We start from the raw sequence: 21,680 nt of genomic DNA on the forward strand, positions 1-21,680 counted from the left end.
AAACTCTGGCTAGAAGGAAAGCAGCAAACCTCATCTATGTAAGATAAAAAAGTAACATTTTACTCTAAGGGACTTCAACATAAATATATTATAGAGACCTAAAAAACTGCAAGACTTTCCTGTAACTAATGAACTATGACTAATAAAGCTTGACTTAATGATCATCCCAAACTTTATTCAAAAAATTTGAATTGTATATGCTTATGTACAAAAGACAGCATGGTACAATTGTCACTTCTTTTTGAATGAAACAGACTGAGGGAAGATGGGAGGATGTGGTGGAGCTGAAGAAATGAAAGGATTTACTCTTCAGCAAGATGACGTAGGATTGGAGAGAGGGGAAATGAGAAAGAATTAAGAAAAGAAAAGATAGTTGATTGCAGCAGTCCACCATTTTAGAGTAGCAGTGAATGGCCAGCAGCCATTATTATGCTAAATTAACCTGGGAGCTGCAGGCCGCCACTCAAGATGGAGGAAAGCCTGACACCAGATAAGAGCTAGTTTACCAACACACACACAGGTCTAAGAATGAACTCCCCCTCCCCCACATTTCCTTTACCCTGTCTCTCTCTCTCTCTCACATACACACACACACTTGTGGCTGTGGAGTGGTCAGCAGCATGGCCTTCATTATCATTAGACGCCATTTTCTGCCACAAAGATTACCAACGACTCCTCCTCCAACACACGCATGCACATAAACACAAAAGGCCAGCCCCTCACTGCTTCACACACTCACTCCAGGTCTCCCATGTTCCCCACTCCCCTCCCCCGACTCTTTTCCAATGGCCGATGAATGTGTGCATGCACACTCCTCCCCCCAGCTCTGACCCCTGCCTGCTGCTTTGGCCCTCCCTCTTCCTCAGGATAAAAGGGTCTGAGAGGGACAAGAGAGGGGATTGACACTTAAAGGCTAGGAAAGGGAGAGAGAGAGGGGCTAGAGACTAAGTTATCTATGTACTTCTTTTTTTAGGTAGATGCATTTCCAGACACATTTCTCAATCTGATCAAATTGCCACCATCACAATTTAAATACCTCTGACTCCATCATACACAGATGCTCTCAACTCACATTGCTTTGGCCAAAGTATCTCTAACATATGACAAATGAATGGAGAAAAGATCTGCCCAGAAAATTGAGATGAGCCAGAGAGATAGGTTGATATCCCTGTCATCTAACTAAATGGAATGTGTTAAACAGCCACAAACATATCAAACTCATAAACTAATTGATCCTGCTATCACATCATGATCTATCTTATTCATTTGTTGCAAAGAGCTCCAGTTTGATCTTCAGTGTGCACACTGTTCGTTTGTTTCCTTCCTTATTCCTGTTTCAGAGCAGAAACGTGCACTGGGAGTGGTACGTGTAAGCACTGAATGTCACCACAAGAAGAAAAGAGGTGAAGTCAGCCGATCTTTCATCTTGTTAGGTTTTATTAGGATTATTGCTTAGACCTGCTGAGATCTGATCACTGTGAGCCTGATCACCTCCAGATGTGGTCTGACAGATCCAAATGTGTCTTGCTGCATTTCCACCTCGACTAACATTGATTCAGATACAGGTGCTTTGTTAATGAAAAGTGTAGATATTTAAACTGTCAGCTTAATTTGTTTTAGCCAAGTTTGCCTTGAGGTTTTCCCCAGTACCTGCTTCATTGATGTGTCTTACAATTTTCTGTGGTATCAAGGAAGCATCATGTCACCAGAGACACAACCATCAGGAGTGGCTGTACATCAAGAGGACTACATTTGGTGATGTGGGACTATTTGCCAGCATTCCAGGGGATAGAGTAGAGTCAACAACACCGGATTACCACCCAGGGGAAATTCACCTAGCACAGGCAGGCAGAGAAGTAGGGTTCTCTCCAGGTAAAGGAGACAGCCCTATCAGCCCTCATTTTGCCATCTTGTTTGGCTATTTCAATCCTACAAAACTGCTCAACTACAAGCATCAAGTTAATTAGCATAGCAGAGAAAACAAAACATTGGGTCACAGCCACATCATTGCATTATACATTCTCAAGGGTTCCACTGGGGAAATCTGATTCACAATTTGTTACCCCTCTTACCAAATTGCAGACAAAAGCTTAAATCAAATAAGAAAAAATTTGATTGCACTGATTTAAGTACATTTAGTGCTGGTTGTGAAAAACATAATCATCAAGTTCAGCAAGAAAATGTGCATCCCTACTAAAACGTGATATTCTACGGAAATAAAACCAAAAAACTTGAATCTCCAAATAATTACCCCTTCTACAACAGGAGTGGGGAAGCATCTTCCAATCAAGGCCCATTTCCCTTGCATACATCCTTCAAGAGTCATACTAAATTATTGAATACATGAATCACATTAACCTCTCTAATAGCCTGGCTGGTGGTGTTGCTATTTGGCAAGGCATCTGATGTAAGATGGTAGTGATGATGGTGCTACTGGTAGCTGGTTTTCTAGGTTGGAATTTATGTAGTATTTTGTCAGGCAAAACAGCTGTTTCTAAATAACAGGCTTTCCATGTGATGAAACATCTCACCAAATGCCTGTAAAAATTATGCACACTCACTAGCATATTCACATCATAGCGTGCTTTTGTTTGTGCATAGTGGGGCAATGAAAGTTGTTTGCAGACAATACAATTTTGCTTTGTCCATAGGCAGCCCCACAGAAGCCATCCCCCTACTCCCAACTCTCTTTATGCAGGGAAATGAGGTGAGAGTTAAATTCAAGAAGCTGAAAGTCAAGAAAGTGGCAGGGTTAGCTGGGATCAGTCCTGCTTTGCTGAGGTACTGTGCTGCTCATTTGGACCCCGTATTTTCCACCATATTGAACATCTCTGTAAGCAAGTGTGCAGTCCCACAGTGCTCCAAAACAGTCACCATCATTCCTGCATCAATGTTCCCCTAGATCATCTTTTCCAATGACTTAAGACTAGGGCTGCATGATATTAGGAAAACATGCGATAATCGTCTTTAATTTATTATCTAGGGCAGCAGGGGTCCGTCTGATTGGCCAAATATATTGACATGCACAGCGTGAATGCAGGGCACATTGAATACCATTTATCGCAGGTCAGGCAGTCTTTTGCAATACGTAAATCATGCATGTCAATATCACAATGACAATACATTTTCAACCTCACAACAAATATAACCCTAGCCCTAATAAACAGAGGACAACTACTACATACGACACACATATTTTAAGTCTCATCTCCAACCCCAACTCTACACGAAAGATTCCAGAGAAAAGTTAATTGCCAAATGTTTATGTCATCTGAGGAAAATTCCTTCAATATTCTCCTTTATATGCAGCCATACATGCTCTGATTAATTGAGTATGAAGAAGCTTGTGCCCTTTTAGCAGTTTTGTGTCAATTTTCCACTGTATTTAAACCTTTCTGCCGTTGAAATTCGATACAAAAATTTTGGTTTGGATACCAAGTCATAAATCCAGTAGCAGTGCCAGTGACACCAGACTTATGTTATTAAAAAAAATTATTCGAAAAATGATGGTGATAAATTTGTCATAGCGGCAGTGAGAGAAAAAATACTTTCATGCCTTCAGGAAGGCACTGCAGGTTTGCCGGCATGGAGTGAAAGCAAAGCGTTGCACACACAGGAAATATATATGGCTCGCATTTAAATACTCAGACCCAGAGAACACAGACTGCATTAGAACACTTCCTGTAGGACACCCTTTTCAAAATAAAAGCACTCCAGCATCTCTGTTGACTGAATCCATTTATTTATTTTCTTTATATTGGGAAAAGTTTGCAGGAGCGCAAGATGCATGGCTTAATACTGCGCTGCAGTAGCAGCTCCGCTGCTGAATCATAGACAGTGTGAACAAATGACAACCGCAACACGCAGCTGCTCCACGGAGCGGCCCTTCCACTGCCAGTGAGCCCCGGGCGTCATTCATAAAGTAATGATACTAATATAATTAGGAATTGTAATGTTTTTAATGGCTGGGTATTGGGATACCTTTCTAGTATCTGTATACCATGCAACACAAGTTGATATCCAAGTCTTTTATAATTATCTATCAATTATCTATCCATCCATCTCACTCACAGGATGTACACTGTGGATATAAACCTGTCACTGACTTTATGTATTACAGGTCATCCTCGGATCCTTCTGTCTAGCAGCCTATTCTCTTTGCTTCACACTCATACACGAAAAAAGTTTGTGGTATTCAGGTCTTCCACAGCTCAGAGGTTGTAACCAATTTGGTTCCCCCTGTTTGGCCACATGTGTAAGGGATCTAGTTTGTGTCTTGGTGACATCTTACATGTAATTACCGAAAAGGCCAGCTGATGAACATGTGTTCAATAATGTTCAATTGGCTTTTACGCAAGTAATTTAGTCAACCCACATGCGCACACACACAAACTGCAAGCAATGGTGCTCCTACCTTGTTTTCTTGGGGGTCTTGGTCTTGGGCATGGAGCTCTTTGCTTTCTTCTCCTTGGGCTCTTTGGGGGTCTTGGGCGTTTTGGGCGTCTTAGGGGTCTTGGGCTCCTTGCCCTCTGCCTTCTCCTTTGGTTTCTTTTTCCGCTTTTTCTTCTCTTCCACCGTTGGTGAAGATCCGTCTACAATTTCTGTGCCAGTAACCTGTTCACCTGCCTCACTTCCTGATCTATGAAATTCCGACTTTAAGTCTGCCTCTGCGCTTCCTCTTGCTGCCTTCTTCCCTCCCTCTTCTTCTTCATCCACTACTTTTGCTTTCTTCTTCTTCTTTTTTGGCTTGGTCTCCTGGTTGCTGGGCTGCTCTGTGCTGATTGGCTGGCTGGGCACACCAGCGCAAACGGTCGGCCTTTCAGGAACCATCATTGAGGCATCGCCTGACGGGTCTGTGGGGGAATGCTGGGGAAATGGGTGAGAAAGAGATCCATTAGTCTAAGTTACAACACAACTTAGAATCATACTTAAACACATGTTAATTCAAATAAAATAAAGATTAAATAACCCATTCAAAGCCAACCTAATCCACAGATAAACAATAGAAACACTGGAATTCACAAAGTGGGACAGTTAAGATGTGGCTACAGTTGGCCAGAGGCAGTGCACATATCAACAATTAGGCAATTCATAGAAAAAAAATGCCATATTTGATGATATAGTACTTATCCCATTTGCTAAAAGTGTGCCATTCATTTGTTAAGATCCAGAATTTGTTGGCCATTTTATCACAAAGAGAACATATTTAGGTTTCAGATGATTGGTCATATAAAACAAGTGATGAAACAATAAAAATGATAGCTACTGACAGACCTTTATTTTATGTCAAAAACAAATTGCTTAACTACAAAGTATAATTTAGTAAAAACTATAAATATATAAAGAAATGTATTTTTTTCCCAACAGTCTCCAGTCTGAAAATAATTCAAATTGAAGGAACAGGAACCAGCATCGCTTTTGCCTAAGAAAGTTACATGAGTATTAATCAACAATTAAAGGTTAATTGCCAATTAGTTTTCTTTTGACTGACTAATCAATTGACAGTATCAGCCCTAAATTAAACCACAATGAATGTGGATTAGCCTGAGCACATGTGCCATGAAGCATGTCTGCTTAGGTTTACTACAATGTAGGATGAAGTGTGCCAGCCTTTCTGTCAGTGCTGCTATACTTTCTGCAGGGTGAAGTATGATTTGTCAGTATGGAGGATTACAGAGCAAATGAGGAAGGATTGATCCATCCATCCATCCTTTCATCCATGCACAACTCTGCCATCTCCCCACTCTATTCAGGACTCCCTGTTGCTACGGTTCCCTCCCAGCAACTGCCTCCTCCTCCAGCAGGGCTAACCTCAGTAAACAAACCAACTGACATCTAATTTTTCCTACTCCTTTGCTCATCTGTGGACTAAAATCCTCTCTCCTTCGTCCTCCACCTCCTTCTTCTCATTGCTCCCAAGTAAGCTTTCTGTGACAGGAAACTGGTTACCAGCTGTTGGGAGCCTCTCCAGCTGCCTCTCCTCCCGTTCCTTCTCTTCTAACCCTCCCTCCCTCCCTCCCGCTTCCTCTCTCTCCAGCTGCTCAGGGTCCCAGTAGCAGATGGGAAATCAGGCATCATGACACGAATAAATTATCTCCATACTTCAAAAAGGCACAACGAGGGAGTATGTGCGCATGTATCATATGAGAGCGAGAGAGACTATGCCTTTGAGAGTGTGTGTGCATGTGCACTTGTGCTGTGTGTAAAACTGTGTCAATGAGGTGTGTGTGAGCATCAGCAAGTTTAAAGCAAAATGCTATGGCAGCAGCTCCCCTCAACACACACGCACAGCTTGGTTGTGTTCATACGGAGGAGGAAAGAGTTGGGGAGCTATAGCTGGAAGTCCACTTCCATCAAGAGAATGCTAATGTACCCTCTCTCACACACCTAACTGCAAGGTCACACATCACACAAACCCCTGCACACAAACACTTGCTGACACGCACGTAAACTGAGCCATTTAGTAACACAAATAGTCTCTGTGTGTGTGTGTGTGTGTGTGTGTGTGTGTGTGTGTGTGTGTGTGTGTGTGTGTGTTGTAGCTAGTGACAATCTGAGAGAGAGAGACAGATGAGGGGAATGTGTAGCCAGCGATAAATCTGTCCTTCTCCCAAGCTTCCTAGATAATCAATCACACAAATGACAGTGGAGAAACACAAAGTGTTTACACAATCACAAATACACACACCCCTGGAGTCCTGCATCAGATTTGGTGTTCTGCATAGGGACGTTAACATGCCAATGTGCCTACTTGTACTGGGTTAAATGCAGTTCTCCATCAGGGATGAAAAATCTCATTGTTCTTCACTGAAGAACCATCCAATTCCAAAAACAGGCTGCAATACTGTCCCCACTAACTGAATTTAATAATAAGATTCATACAAAACTCATACAAGCAGAATATCTCCATGGTTATTACGACCGACAGACTGAGGTGGGGAAGAGAGTCGAGTGCCATTACGATCACCATAGAGGGAGGACAGAGTGAGGATGAAGGCGAGTAAAGAAGTTGAGGGGGGAGGTGGGAGCAGGAAGAAGAGTAAGATGAAGGCTGAAAATCTGTCAGGAAAACACACTTAAGTCTCCCCAGGGATGGGGTGAAAGGAAATCACGTTATCTTTTATTCAGCTTCTCCCCTCACTCTATCCAGCCATCCAGTTCTTCCTCCATCCCATCCAAGACTGACCACTGCTAAATATCAGTAAATTATGGTCAGGCACACTAATCTAGGGCCCTGTTTACATCCCTCCTGAGACATCCGATCACATGTGGACAGCCTTAGGTTTGTGTGTTCACACCTAGCATTAAAATGGGGCCTGAATGTGTCTCTTGTGACCAAGTTGCGATTGGAACCTACTTCCCTGCACTATTTGCAAAATAAACATGAATGTTATTTGTGTCCATGAAAACTAAATTATGTTGTGTTTATCCCATCTTAGTATAGAGATGTGTCTGATATCAATGTGTAGGTATGTAGGTGTTTGTGTGAGCATGTGAGAGAGTCAGGGAAACAGGCAAAGAGAGAAAGAGAATGGACACTGATGTGGACAACGTTTGGACACTGATTTGATTAAATTTACGTTTAAAGTGCAGCATTACAGAGTGATGAGTAGCCTGTGACGGATTTGCCTTCACACAGCAAAAAGAAAGAGGCCACTAGGGTTGGGCAATTGGATGAATATATTGTCTAACAGCGATTTGCTGAGTCCATCCTGATCAGATCACCCAGGGCAGATGTTAATAACTGGCCTGAACAGGGTCTAGAAGACTTATCCAACAGCACGAGACCTGTTTGACTTTGCTTTCAACTCTGGCCTCTATTTGTTTCCCCACTTCCTGTTGTGCACATACTAAGACACAAGACTTTGTATTCTATTTTAATCCTGATTTAGAGACAATTTGATCATTTTAGAAATAAACACATCAACACCTGTCTTAGCTCTTGAGCTGAGGTGGGATTTCTAATAAATCACACAATCACCAAAAACCGAGATGAATCAGCTAACTAAGAACTAGCTTGGTAAGGTGACCACACATTCTGGTGACATTTATCCTCAAAGAGAATTATCTGTGTCATCTTTAATGACAAGGATGCAGCCAAACTGAGCTGCTGTGACGCTCCATAGGTGGTTTTTCCTTCAATTACTATTAAGGTGTCCATTGTCCAGTCAGGGCAGATGACACACCAACAATGATTTCTGATGAAACTTAAGAATCAAGCACTCTTTTAACAAGTGATGAGCACTTTCAATTTGATGAGTTTACACAAACAAGGAGAGGACAAAACCTTAGAGAAGCATGCCCTCGAAGCTGCAGAGTCGTGGTGAGATAGATGGTACGGCAGCTCACTGACAGCGTGTATGAGCAGGGGGAGGGGCGGGACAGGCATGTTATATGTCAGCTAGAGTGCTGCACGCAACATTGTGTGCGTGAGATGTAGAATAAAGGTCACAGCACAGTACTCTGCCAGAGCTGTGACCTTGAGCTGCTGACGAAGACACGCGCGTGCGCATGTGTGCGTGCATGTGTAATAACCATGCTTAGTGAACAGATGGAGCTTAGAGTACCAGACATACAGTCATCATGACTGACTGGCCAGCTTGGGGTGTGTGTGTGGCTCTTTCTAACAAGTGCATCATGAGGCTCAGAGAGAACTCCCTTCCTGTGCTGCAGACAGACACGGACACACACAATAACACACATATGTACAATCTTACTCCTCTAGATAGGCTATCCTATTTCTCTAGGCACATTTGCCATCCCATTCCTGACTACACCATCTCAAGCCACACAGTCAGAGTGTATGTGTGTCTGCATGTGTGGGTAATGACGGGGGCTGCCGGGCCTGCAGCTAGAGTCAGGGCGGCGCACGCAACCTGCCCAGGCGAGGACCAGGGCTCACCAGTCAACCTGGCATCTAGGTCAGAAGTGCTGGATAAATTAAGTGTGACGGCTGAAATGTCAACCAAAAAAATGCAACAACGCAGGCTTGGTGGTGGTTGGGGGGTGGTAAGCGAGCAGAGGGTTGTAGTGTGGACAAGAATAAAAGAGAAAAGGAGACTAGATCTGTGTGTGTGTGTGGCCACAGGGCAGCTATTGTGTGTGAATGGGTCAGTGGAGAAAGGGGGCTTTGAGCAACAAAACAAGCTAATGGAAGCCAAGGGCACGTGACGAAGGCAGCGGTGACTGTGCACGCTCACACACAAACATGGAAGTTGCCATTGAGAACTGCTAACCTCTTCCCACCAGCACTCCCCTCCTTCTAGTCTCCTTTGCTAGAGATCCTGGACTCGCTCTCTTGAGATCTTTGCTTGTTTTCCCACTTCATTCCTCTTAGTGTTTTCCCCCTCCCCCAATCTCTTAATCACCCTCCAGCTTTTTTCCTCTCAAAGTCTCCTCCTTTCATAAACCGTCTGTCTCTCTGGACATCCGGCTACACAACATTAACTAAGAGATGACACCCCTGAAATGGATAAGACAAACAGCCAGTCAGGCAGACAGACAGGCAGAGAGAGAGCGGAAAGAGAGGAGACGGGGAGAAAGGAGAGACAGGAAGGGAGGTTTCCTCTACAGAGGAGGGGGAGATGTGGGAGCAAGAGGGAGGAGAGATTATGCTGGTGGCGCCTCTCTGTGTGAGCATGCATGTGTGTATGTGTATTGCACACGTGTCTCAGGATATGCAGCTCACAGGAAACAAACAGCTGCAAAAATCTATTCCCTCACCGCATACACACATGGAAACACAACCACACACAAGGCCGACTGAACACACAAAAAGGAAAAAACGCTGATATGAACACACGTACACACAAAACCCCCATGCCCAATGCACCGCTGTGTTTTCAAATGTCATGTACACACATCTATGCACGCACACACCACACACTTCCCTTGCACTCCAAACACACACATTCCCCCACCCACATGAAAAATAAACATTCAGATGAAATACACCCACACATGAAAACAAATGTCGAGACTTCATCTCTGACACACACACGCGCGCACGCACGCTATCACATCAAAGGGTTTGTTTGATGGAGACTCACCTGTACGTGAGGCACTTTTTGTGGAGTAAGAGGGGGTGAGGAGAGTGGGTGGGGGGCAGTAGGCGTGGATGCCCATGGGTTGGATCCCTGGGCAGATTGGGGGGGTGTGCTCTGCAGGTGCTGGGGGGGCAGGTGTGTGTGCTGTGTCTGAGCGTTCTGGGAGGGTGGTGCCAAGCCCTGGTTTGAGGCTGGAGCTCCATGTTGACTGACAGGTGCACCCTGGAAACCCATGGGAGCGGACTGCAGGGGCTGCCCGCCTCGTGAGGACTGCTGCTGTGCTTGGAGTAGACGCTGGTCTCCCCCTTGGCTGACTGGAGCTTCATGAGGTCCTGGGAGTAGAGAAGGAGAACACCACAATGTCACCACTAACTGTATTAAAGTATTATGCCAGTAACAATGTGTTTCACTTCCTGTCCATCAACAGACAATGTTGGTGAGTACACAGCCAGTACTCACTTTCCTTTTTTCTTTTCTTAAAATCACCAAAAGCTTTCATAAAATACTGTAATTGACATCTGTTTGCAGAAAGGACATTTCTAATACGGAGCAAAAATAGAGTACAAAGATTATTTTGCTTTTTGCAAGTGCTGGAAAGTGTAATGACATGGATGTTTCTAAATTACTTCAGTAATTCACTTGTCTAACTGTGGGATCAATTAGAGTTAAGTAACTTAAGGGTGTCTGGTTGATCCCTATTCAAACAGTGTTTAAATGTTCTGTATACAGTTGGTGCAACTGCATCTACAGCATGTCTGTGCCCCTGAAAAGATCCTCATGACAGTTCTGTTCGCTATATCGATCAACCCTATCATCTGGCAACACACAGTGTTGTCCTTATGTCCATCTTAGTCTAAATTCAAACATGAGATACAGGGTATATAAACAAACATGTCAGCTATGTCTCTTTATCATTTCTCAATGTTTCAATTTACCTAACAATTTCTCACAGTTGAAATTTCATCTGCTCTAAAGTAAATAAAATGCTTGAATAGGCACCAATTAACTGAACAAAGTGACACTCATACACAAGCAACATGGGACAGCATTAACTTTCTGGTGCTTACCTTGCTGAGGCCTATTTGGACCCATTTGTTGACCACGCTGCGGCCCCATATTGGGATATATCTGCCCTGCATTGGGGGGCATGTTGTGGGGCTGCTGGTGTTGAGGGGCAGATAAAGGGTTTTGCGAAGTTCTCTGTGGATGGGGCATAGCATTGGGTGGAGACTGTAGGGCTGTGTACCCTGCAACCTCTGGGGGCCCAGCTAGTCCTGCACTAGGGGGTCTGCCCTGTTGGGGAGGAGGGGTTGGGGTTCCCAAAACCCGCATGGGGGACATAGATGCGGGGGAGGGGTAAGATCCCTGAGCTGGGGGGGCAAGGTGGGACTGGGGTTGATTTTGGGACTGGGGCACATTCTGGGGGTGTTGAGTGTGGTTTAATGGGTGCATAGGCTGGCCCTGCTGCCCTGTCTGCTGCTGCATAGGGGCAGAATGCGTTGGAAGGGGCTGGGGTTGGTGTGGTGGTGCCGGGGGATATCGCTGCCCCTGCTGCCCAGCTGCTGGGCCTGATCCATGGTTAAACCTCTGACCAAGCTGCCCTGTTCCCAATGCCTGGCTGGTGTTAGTACTGACGGTAGTATTAGCACTCTGGCCCATCCCAGGTCCAATGGCTCCATACTGGGCCTGATACCCAGGGTACTGGCTTCCCCCAAACCCACCCATACCCTGTTGGTGCTGGTGGGTATGCGGAGGCTGTCTAGAGGGGGAGTGTGGATATTGGGGTGTGTGACCCATGTTGGGATAGCCCTGGGGGGTTGGTTGGGGCTGTGGGTGTCTCATCTGGGCTCCTCCCATTCCAACATGTCCCATGTAGTGAGATGGGTCCTGAGCAGGTGGTGGTGCCATGCTCTGTGGCGGATAGTGTTGGTTCATGCGAGCTGCATTGGGTGTAGGTGGGCCTTGCATCCCACCATAGTTGCCTTGAGACATCTGGTAGCCTCCCATCTGATTGGGGCCACCCCCTGGTTGTGTTGGAGGCGGCTGATATGCTGATCTGCTCTGTTGTTGTTGTTGTTGCTGCTGCTGCTGCTGCTGCTGCTGCTGCTGCTGGCCCCAAACTCCACTCCCACCTCCTCCTGCCCCAGCCTCTCCTGGGTACCCGTGGTGGGGGTTACTTGAGTTAGCTGGATTATTATGGTAGTGGGAAGCCATGCCATTCATGGCCACATTCACATTTGGTGGCCCCTGGCTGGGACCATTCTGGGCCATCATTCGTCCTCCAGGTGCACCAGATTGATCGTAGCCTGTGTAGGGGACATGGTCATACATTTGCCCCAATTTAGGCTGCCCTGGGCCACTCCCAGCGGCATGGATCATCCCCTGGTGGTAACCCCTGCTTCCCTGGTGCTCATGGTTCAGAGAGGGATTAGTCTGCTGAGCTAGGGGGTTGGACTGGCCAGGGGCAGGCTGCTGAGGAAAGCAGCCTCCTAAAGCATCTAATCCATCTGAGAACAGCCCTGCATCGTCCCCAAATAGACTCAACATCCCTGGGTCCGCCATGGCTGGGTGGGGGGCCCACAGATGGAGGGGACTAGATGGAGGAAGGTGTGGTTTGCAGTGAGGAGCTAATCAGATAGCTGCTAATTTGAAGCTTGTTACTCCATGGTCCTCATTACAGTTCCTGTAGAGACAGATAGACAGAGATTAGAGTATTCTATTATGTAAATGTACTTATTTTAAGTCTACTTTTTATGAAATATCTTACTTAGTCAACAACTTAACAGAAGTTGTTTTTCCTATAGAAGCTAGCAAGCATGCAAAAAGAGTTCCTCCAGTCAACAGATTAAAAACTGGAGAGATTATTTACTACAAATGAGAAGCAAACAATTGTAATTCATTGTTTGGAACTACTGAACATTTCATGTGGATCAAGTTAACCAGCCTCATAAAAACTACCTTTAAAAATTACAGCAGCCATATTAGGTGTTAGGCAGAAGTGCAACCGATTTACTTGAAAGTTAATCTGTTCAAACCAACCCCAAAAAAACTTCAGTCACACCCAAAACACTTCATATTAGCACTGCCTCCAAACCCGTCTCCGTTTTATTACCAAACAAAAGAACGTCTTTCTTTTTCAACACACACACACATTCAATGACTTCCAAGTGTGTGTGTGTGTGTGTGTGTGTGTGTTAGAACAAAGGCCCCAGCAGATGCAACTCTGTTTGAACAGCAGCAGCTGCCATCCAGTCAGCAAGCAATCAGCCAGCCAACAGAGCAGAGAGGCTTTCTATGCACCAGTCAGTCAGTAGTTAGCTAGTAGGTCAGCAAGCCATTCAGCTGTCTGACTAGCTACTCAGTCAGTCCTGGCAGATGTGAAAAGACAAGGGCCTGTGCTCGTTTGTGGATTTCCCTGGATATAAAAGGAAAACAAAAGTGTATACTACAAGACTACTTAATTATTAATAAAGTAGCTGTATTTGTGTGAGGAAAAATTCAGTACTCATGGGGTGTGTGGATATAATCAACATCTGAAGTACTGGGTGACTAAATCAACAACCCAGTCTGCAGTGAGAGGGTAAAAGGCACTGTAAGTTGATCTAAGCATGCATGATGAATGAGTAGGTGTGGGCCATAGCGGAGACTGAGATGTGATAGGGGAGTATTCATTGATGCTTCAATGCACAGCAAAAAACCACCCAATCCGACTTCTAATACTACAGATTTCCCCTCCCCCTTCACCATACCTCTTTCCTCCTCCACAATTCCTCCCCTTAACTAATTCATTACCAACAGCAGGTATCAGGGCAAAATGTTTGATTACTTCCTCACATGAAATAGAATGTATAAATGAATTTGACCTTTATAACAATAAATATGTTATACAACTAAACTGTGCAGAGTACATTGCACAAACACTGGGGGTACAGGTGGTTTTGGCTAGGCAGCTCTGTTTTAGAGGAGCATCTTAAGTCTGAGTGGCAGGCTAACAGCTGTGTTTGACTCTGCAGCCAGTTCAGGATGCACCCCACCTCTCCCCTAATGCATCCTGGGCAGCTCACAAGCCTATTACATATCTGTCCTTTACCATTATTTTGTCCTTTTATCCAATTATCAGCATACAGAGATTGGGAAAATAGCATTTAATTAGCCAGCCTTTTGTGACGGGAATATTTTACAAAAAGTTTTAAAACTATGTGATTTGATTTCTTTGAATGCTTTTAAATCCTTTCTATATATATATATATATATATATACACACACACACACAATGTGTGGTGGCTTTGCTCAAAGCTATAGAGCTAACAGTTAACAAGGAATGACTTAAATGATCACTTTACTGAATTTAGAATCATGCCTGGATGCTAGACATATCACCTGTAACGTAACTTGTGTTGTGGCCCTCGATCTAGAAACATCCTAAATTGAAGCAAAGTTTCATGTATTTTATGAATTATTCATTTAGCCAATAAAACATAAAACAGTTTCAGTGCCATAGGTGACATCTGATTATCAACAGACAAGAAACTCAACGATATTCTGTTTACAATGATTTTAAAAACAGAAAAACTGCAAAGAACTAAATAAGTAAGTGTTTGGCAAATATATCCTAATTTATAAATTAATTGTACAACTCTCAAATAATCTCACTCAAACCAACAGTTATTACACAGAGTAGCGATTCAGCAGCTGATAGAAGACTTGTGTTTAGCAACAACATCCATAGTACTATAAGCAGCATCTATGAAACTGTTGTTACATCACTTCCTGTGTATTTCAATCACTACAGGAAGAAAAAAGTTAGTGTGTAGCAGGTGAGAGTAATCAAGTGCATTTTCACATCCTTTGCTGCAAGCTACTACAAAGGCAAGTGATTTCCTGTCAGTACTGCCACACACACTATGTTATGCTGTGAAATCTACAATATAGCTATATAAGCACTTGCTGGCTACAGTGTGTGTGTTTGGATGAGAGATGGCAGCTCTGGTTGAAAGTAGCAAGCACAGACATTAATATTCTTTTTATATCTCCTTCTGCCATGGAACAGACTAGCGTTCTCTCGTCCATTTCAGCACAAGCTTGAGCATGAACACACACACACACACACACACACACACACACACACACACACACACACACACACACACACACACACACACACACACACACACACACACACACACACACACACACACACACACACACACACTTTGGCATTGAGGCCCAGCTGTTACTGCAGCGGGAATTAGGTGATCGGTCAGTGTGCCTCTTTAGACGTCAAATCTCATCAAAGGATGAGGCGTTTAGCCAACCACATTCCCGTCCTCGTCCCCCGTCGTAACATACACGTGTTCAGTGGTCTGGGGTAGGTGAGCCCATTTCCATACTATCATGAACAACCGCAAGTTCGGAAAGCAAAATATTGATTCTGCTGTAGCACTGTACTTTCTAAATACAGTCAAGTGCATGAATCAGGCATTGTTTACTTCACAAGCAAGAAGGAGATAACAATTTCTGCGTACGTAACTTTTTCCCCAAGTGCATAAAACTGCAGTGTGGTGTCTTGGCATCTGATGAGCCTTCACACTGGACTCAGTCGCTCAGATTTCATCTTCTCACTGGTAACTGTAGCAACACACCCACACCAACACAGGCCCTTATATTTTGACTCAGTGCTACCATCAGTGCGAACATGTCAACATTATAGCGATAAGGCATGCCCACAGGAACAAGTGGAGTGAAACAGAAGCATCAAAAGCTGTCTCTGATCACTCCTTATGCATGTTAAAAGCATTGATTCTCAGGTTGCTCTGTTATTAAACAAAGAAAAGGGATTCCTCACATCTTAGAACCTGGAACCATGGTCGATTTGGCAGTTATGTTTCAGAAATGTTTTTTCGTTAATAAAACAATCAAATCAATCAAACAATTAGCAATTGACTGTAGCTATAGTAGACAGTAATAGTAATGCTATACTGTGAGGTCAAGTAGTGTTAATGATGGAGCTGTGGTCTGTATCTTCACTTCAGATCATATATTTCTATAAGCTGTAGAAGTCTACTGGTAAATCTGGAGAAACTAAGTTGAAGTAACGTGGGAAGCTGACAGGAAAAAGCCTTGCTCCTCATTCGTGTAGCAACTCCAAACAAACTTTGTCCCAAAATAAAACTCTGAACACTGTATCAGGACTTTGACCTTGAGGTGGCACTTTTATCACCCACTTTAAACAAAATGAAATATGAAAAAAAGGGGTTGGTCCTGTCACTGCTGGAGGCAGACACATGATTCCAACAACATAATTAACAGCTACACAAGCTCCTCCTCACCTGAAACCATAAGTAATCATCAAGTGGCTCTTGTTTTAGCCAACTTGATAAATGAACTGGCGATCACCAGCTAGGCTTAGGAATTCACACTCACTGTGCAGCTCTGTCAAATCACAATTATCAAGGCCATTCGCTCAGCCAGGCTGAAACCAAAGAATATCAATGCCAAGTTAGTGCAACTGAATGACCTCTGTGACAACCAGTAATTCACTGTATAGTGCATAAGGTATGAGCCTTCAGTCAACAGCAACACTCAACGTACAGCCTCAGGACAAGTGATTTTTTTAACTGATACTGATACAAGCAACTAGATTTATTTTACATGCCTTTTTTTATTTTTTTAATGGAGCTGATCACCGTATTACAGTTTTAGTTTATGTAATTAACTTGTACTAATAAATATTTTGCTATTTAGCATGAGAAAATGTAAAACCCAAAGGGTAATCTTGGGTCAAGGATTCAGTTCTACCTGTCCTTAAATAGATATAACAGATTGATTTCAGACTGAATGAAGGCGTGTTAAGTCACTGATGTTGCCTAGAATAAACTTTTGTTTGAATGAAAACCTGCAGGGACTCAGCCATTCATGATGGACCTCTCTCTTCTTGCTTGTAAATATATGAAGAATCTAGTGGATCAGATCTGAGGGATGATTTCATTATCTTTTTTTTTAACTACAAAAACTAAATATAAGGACATTGCTGGTTTTGTGCATCTCAATTAATCTTAAAAATCTACACAACTCCAAATCACTTGGTGTGCGTAGTGTTAGTCTGCAGTAAAGGAAGAAAGGAGGATGAGCGATTAGCCAACAGCAACTCAATGCAGTCCTGTCTGTGCTGTCAAGTTTGGCGGGCTAAACTGTCTGTAGCCTCCAGGCTTTACGACAGGAAATCTCTGCCATGTCAACAGCACCACGTTTCCTCTGAGACGCAGGCAGGCGGGCACAGATAAACAACACAAAGCCACAGAAACAAACTACGCCAAAAGCTCAGCAGACACAACCCAACTAGGCACATGAAGTGAGTGATCTCCCTCTTCCTCTGGAGAGCACGTGTGCACCCACCCACCTCCCATTACCACTAGGATCTAAGTCGCTATAATTTATACCTTTGTTCCCAAATGGAGGACAGCGTGCAGGAGCTGGCTAGCTGTGTGTGTAATTACGATCAAGTGAGGGGATGCAGGGCCGTGTGTTTGGGGCTGGGATTTGAGGCCCGGAAGGAAGGAAGAGAGAAGAGGGAGGGAGGGGGGGGGATGAGGAGAGTGAGAGAGGAAAGAGAGAAGCAGTGAAGCTAGAGAAAATCTGGTTATTTTACGCACGGCTGCTTCGTTAATGGACAGTGTGTGTGCACGGTGTGCATGCTGGGGAGTGTGTGTGTATGGTGTTTGGGGGAGAGGGGTGGGCGGTGGGGGTGGGTCAGCAGGAAAGGGCTGTGTTTATCCAATCTGTTCCCTGCCTTTACCATGTGGTAGGAAAAACCACTGGCCGGCTCACAGGCTGATCACAGAGGACACAGAGGGCGAGAGACAGGCATAGGAGAGGGGGGCGGGAGCAAGGAACCTGCTAGTGGAGTGTGTGCTAATCACTCACAGGCCACCTTTGGGGACAGATTTCAGACTGAAAACCAGTTAACTGGGGACAGCTTGTCCAACTGGGTACAAAAGCTGTGTCCCTAGTGGGGAAAAAAGCAGATTTTTGGGTCAGTGTAGTTAGGCAAAATTTAGTTTTTAAACAAGCACATAGTAGTATGGATGTCACCTGAGCTAAAAGAACCTGTTAAATTGTTTCTGAAATTAATCGTCTACTCTCTGGAAATATTCCAAATTTATATTGTCACATGCTTGAAGTCAAAACTGCATTGGGACTGACCTGAATGCTTTGAAGCTTTGACCAATGCTATGGTAATTAATGTGTAGATCAGTATTTAAATGCTGTGTTTTTGTGTTTAATGCAAAGGCAATTCACAAGCAACCTTCCACTTTCTGCTAAGGATTCAATTATTACGAAGGTTATTCAGATATGAAAGTGTATTGACAGTGAGCTGAGCAGTAAATCTCAATATCTAAGGAAGCAATAAGAGCAAATTAACACTTTTGACTTAGATGTGATCTCTACAGAAGCAAAGACTAACATCATTCGAGGCACGGCACATGAGGCTGCACAACGTATATACAATTTTAATGTTCCCCAGAACTTGTAGTTCACTAAGACGATGATTGGGCATCTCCAATAATAATTGATAAAGTCATTGCAGAAATATGGTTAGAGTGATCTAGAAGGAACAGGGTCGATTACATCCTGATAGATATTTATACGTGAGCTGCTTTCACACATGCAATAGACTACGCAGTTCGTCTGTATTTTCAGGGGAGGTGCATGTGTGAATGCAAATGTCACAGTGACATGCTCCACTTTTACGGACTTTATCCACCCGGCCTACTAGTATAAAGTCCATAGAATTCCAGGAGATGTTGATGTGTGAACACAGCAGGAGTTCCCTGGCTGGATTCACCACGAGCGTGTGACGGGGTTTACACGCTTGTACCATGCAACAGAAATGGACACAAAAATGAAAAAAGAAAAGGAAAACAAATATTTCCCAGTCAAAACGTTGTGTCATACACATAGAAGACTGTTGAAGAGTTCAGGAGAGTTTGTGGTGATGAGTGCTGATGACGGTGTCTGGGTGCTGTTATCAAAATCATGTGATCTAACCAGTGGAATTACGTCAGTTCCTGCTGCAACCGGCTGCTCAACCTCTTGCCTGAAAAATGTGCAGGATTTGTTGCTGTTGTGAACGCGTCTGTGCAGAAACCCCCCGACTGTGTTGTGCATGTGTGAAAGGCTGACTTCGACTCCAGCATTCACTGTTGGTTCAATCACAAGCTGAAAATCCCTACAAGAGAAATATGTGCTATATATACTTGCATGGACAGTGGCTTTTTTAACTAGGTAGGTTGTTCAGACTGTAGGTGGGTTTCCATCCACCTGTTATGTGCAGCACAACCAACCTTGAGGAGGATGATCTACAACAGCAGAGACCATAAAAAGGCACTACTTCTGTCAGACAGGAACAGAAATGTGAGGTTGGTGTAACACAGACCCACCAACACTGGAAAGTTAGAGACTGAAAAACATGTCATGGTCTGATGAATGTAGATTTCTGTTGAGGCTGCAGATGATAGTCAAAATCTGGAGTCAATAGCATGAATCCATGATGCCTAAGTGCCTTGTGTCAACAGCCCAGGCTGCTGGAGGTGTGGAAAATGTTTTCTTCCCACATTTTGACCTTAATCCGAAAAAGAAAAACTGTTTGAATGTCAGTGTGTCCAAGAATTGTTACTGACCATGTGCATCTCTTCTAACTTGTAGTAGGATAAAGTTCCATGTCACATAGTAAAAATGGTTTTATGAAAATGACCGGGTTCAGTGATCTCCTCTGTCACCAGATGTGAATCCACTAGTCTTTGGCCCCATACACACCTGGTATTAACATGTGGTTTTGTGATCTGATCACAAACGGACAGCTCTAAGTACAGATGTGAACGCACTCAGATTGGATAGCGATCCGATCACGCCAGACCACATTCGGAGGTGGTCTGAGCCACGTGTCCACATTCTTTAAACAGTATCAACGGAAATCCAACCTGGGCCACATATGAAGGACCTCCTCCTCAGCTGACGTCCTCTGACACGCTACAGTTTCACTACGAATGTAACTTAATTTTCCTCTTCTCATTGATTTGTTTGTAACCACCACAATACCAACACTGATCACCACATTATGATCCACCCTTCCTTAAATTGGTAAAATCTTTCTTTACCAGCCGCACGAGATTCATTCAGTTTCTCCTGACTTGTCTCTCCACCTCTCAATCGTGCCGACACAGATGCACACACACACGCAGTGACATTGGACACGTCTATAAACTCAGACTGGCTCAAAACAACATTTTTTGGTCTTAACTAACACAAATGAAGTACGTTTTAATTTGCATGTAGAGCGGGGAGGTGAGTTCCAATCACAAGTGGCCACAGGAGACGCATTCAGGACGCATTATAATGCCAGGTGTGAACACAAGTACTGAACGCTGGCCACGTGTGAGCGGATCTCTCAGGACAGTTGTTAATAACAGGTGTGTACAGGTTCTTTGTGATGTGTAAAATAGGAGATAGGCAAAATGAATATGCAGCAATGATGCAATGTGGTTATGTCAACATGCAGCAGCACCTCAGAGGGAAGGTTCCAACATCTTGTGGAGTCAATGATAGGAAGAACTGAGGTCAGCTCTTACTCAGGTTTTTTGACAGCAAAAAGCAAAACCAGGAGAATACTCTCAAATAAAGAACATATATAAAATATATATGTGAATATTTGTCATTTTTTTGTGTCAATATTCCAAAACTGGTGTTTGAGATTTCAATGCAGAGGGTTTAAACCTACATGAATATCACAAATCAAACCACTGCATGCAAGGGGGGGAAATTGTTGCTTGGTGATGCAAATGAGTTACAGCAGCATATTGTCACTGTTACAGGCTTTGGGGAAAACCCTGTATGTTGTCGTAATTTCAAAAGGTAGTCATTTCAAAAAGGACAGGATTCCTCACAAACAAAGTCTCTTCCACTTGTTCAAAAAGAAAAACACCAGTGATTCTGGGCTGTTGAGAGATTTGTCATCATGACCAACAAGAACTTCAAAGGCTGCACTCAACTGATTTCTGATTCTAATTTGATAAAATAGGAACAAGATAGAAGCTTCAAAATAAACGGGTTTCATTGTTAATTTCTCACAATCCGTACATGGAACTGTGTCTCTAAGCTAAACCAAACAAGAAGGCACACACACACAGCATAGAACAGGCTCTCAAGAAAGCTGCCCCGACATCTCCCTCATCTATCACTGCTATCGACAGCTATCGCCCTCAATAGGACAGGCAGGTCTGGACCGTTTTCGCTCATAGTGCCCACTTCACTTTCCTGCCCCACCTGCCTGCCCACTAACAACCAATTAACTTCCAAGAGTCCTTCCTGTAAAGCTCAGGGGTAACTTCTCCCCTGACACACACACAAATTTTTCCTGAGTCAGTGTGCTCTGCTGGGGTGGTCAACTGAAAAGGGATTTGCAAAGAGCGACCCATATGTAAAGAGTAGACCAGCCATTGGCAGATATGTTTAGTTTTATCTCTTAAATGATTTATAAAATGAGACACAAAATTGCTTAAACTTGCTTAAAAGTAATACAACATTAAAATAAATAAAAAGGTGTATTGTCAGTAGGCAAGAGTATCATTTAAGATG

General features: G+C 43.7%; 1 protein-coding gene across 5 annotated transcripts in view; it reads right to left on the reverse strand.

Moving 5' to 3' along the window:
• chd7 (chromodomain helicase DNA binding protein 7) overlaps positions 1 to 21,680 on the reverse strand; it is a 69,777-nt gene that overhangs the window by 42,967 nt on the left and 5,130 nt on the right. For 4 of the 5 annotated variants that reach the window (XM_069511635.1, XM_069511632.1, XM_069511633.1 and 1 more), the window contains exons 2-4: positions 11,114 to 12,729; positions 10,050 to 10,378; positions 4,415 to 4,866 (exon numbers count right to left, since the gene is read on the reverse strand). In XM_069511635.1, coding sequence (XP_069367736.1) covers positions 4,415 to 4,866; positions 10,050 to 10,378; positions 11,114 to 12,608 — 2,276 coding nt within the window. In that variant the 5' untranslated portion in view covers positions 12,609 to 12,729. The remainder of the gene's footprint in view (positions 1 to 4,414; positions 4,867 to 10,049; positions 10,379 to 11,113; positions 12,730 to 21,680) is intronic. The other variant, XM_069511636.1, reaches the window with a different exon arrangement.

Source organism: Paralichthys olivaceus, chromosome 16, assembly GCF_024713975.1.
Source record: "Paralichthys olivaceus isolate ysfri-2021 chromosome 16, ASM2471397v2, whole genome shotgun sequence".
NCBI lineage: Eukaryota > Metazoa > Chordata > Actinopteri > Pleuronectiformes > Paralichthyidae > Paralichthys > Paralichthys olivaceus.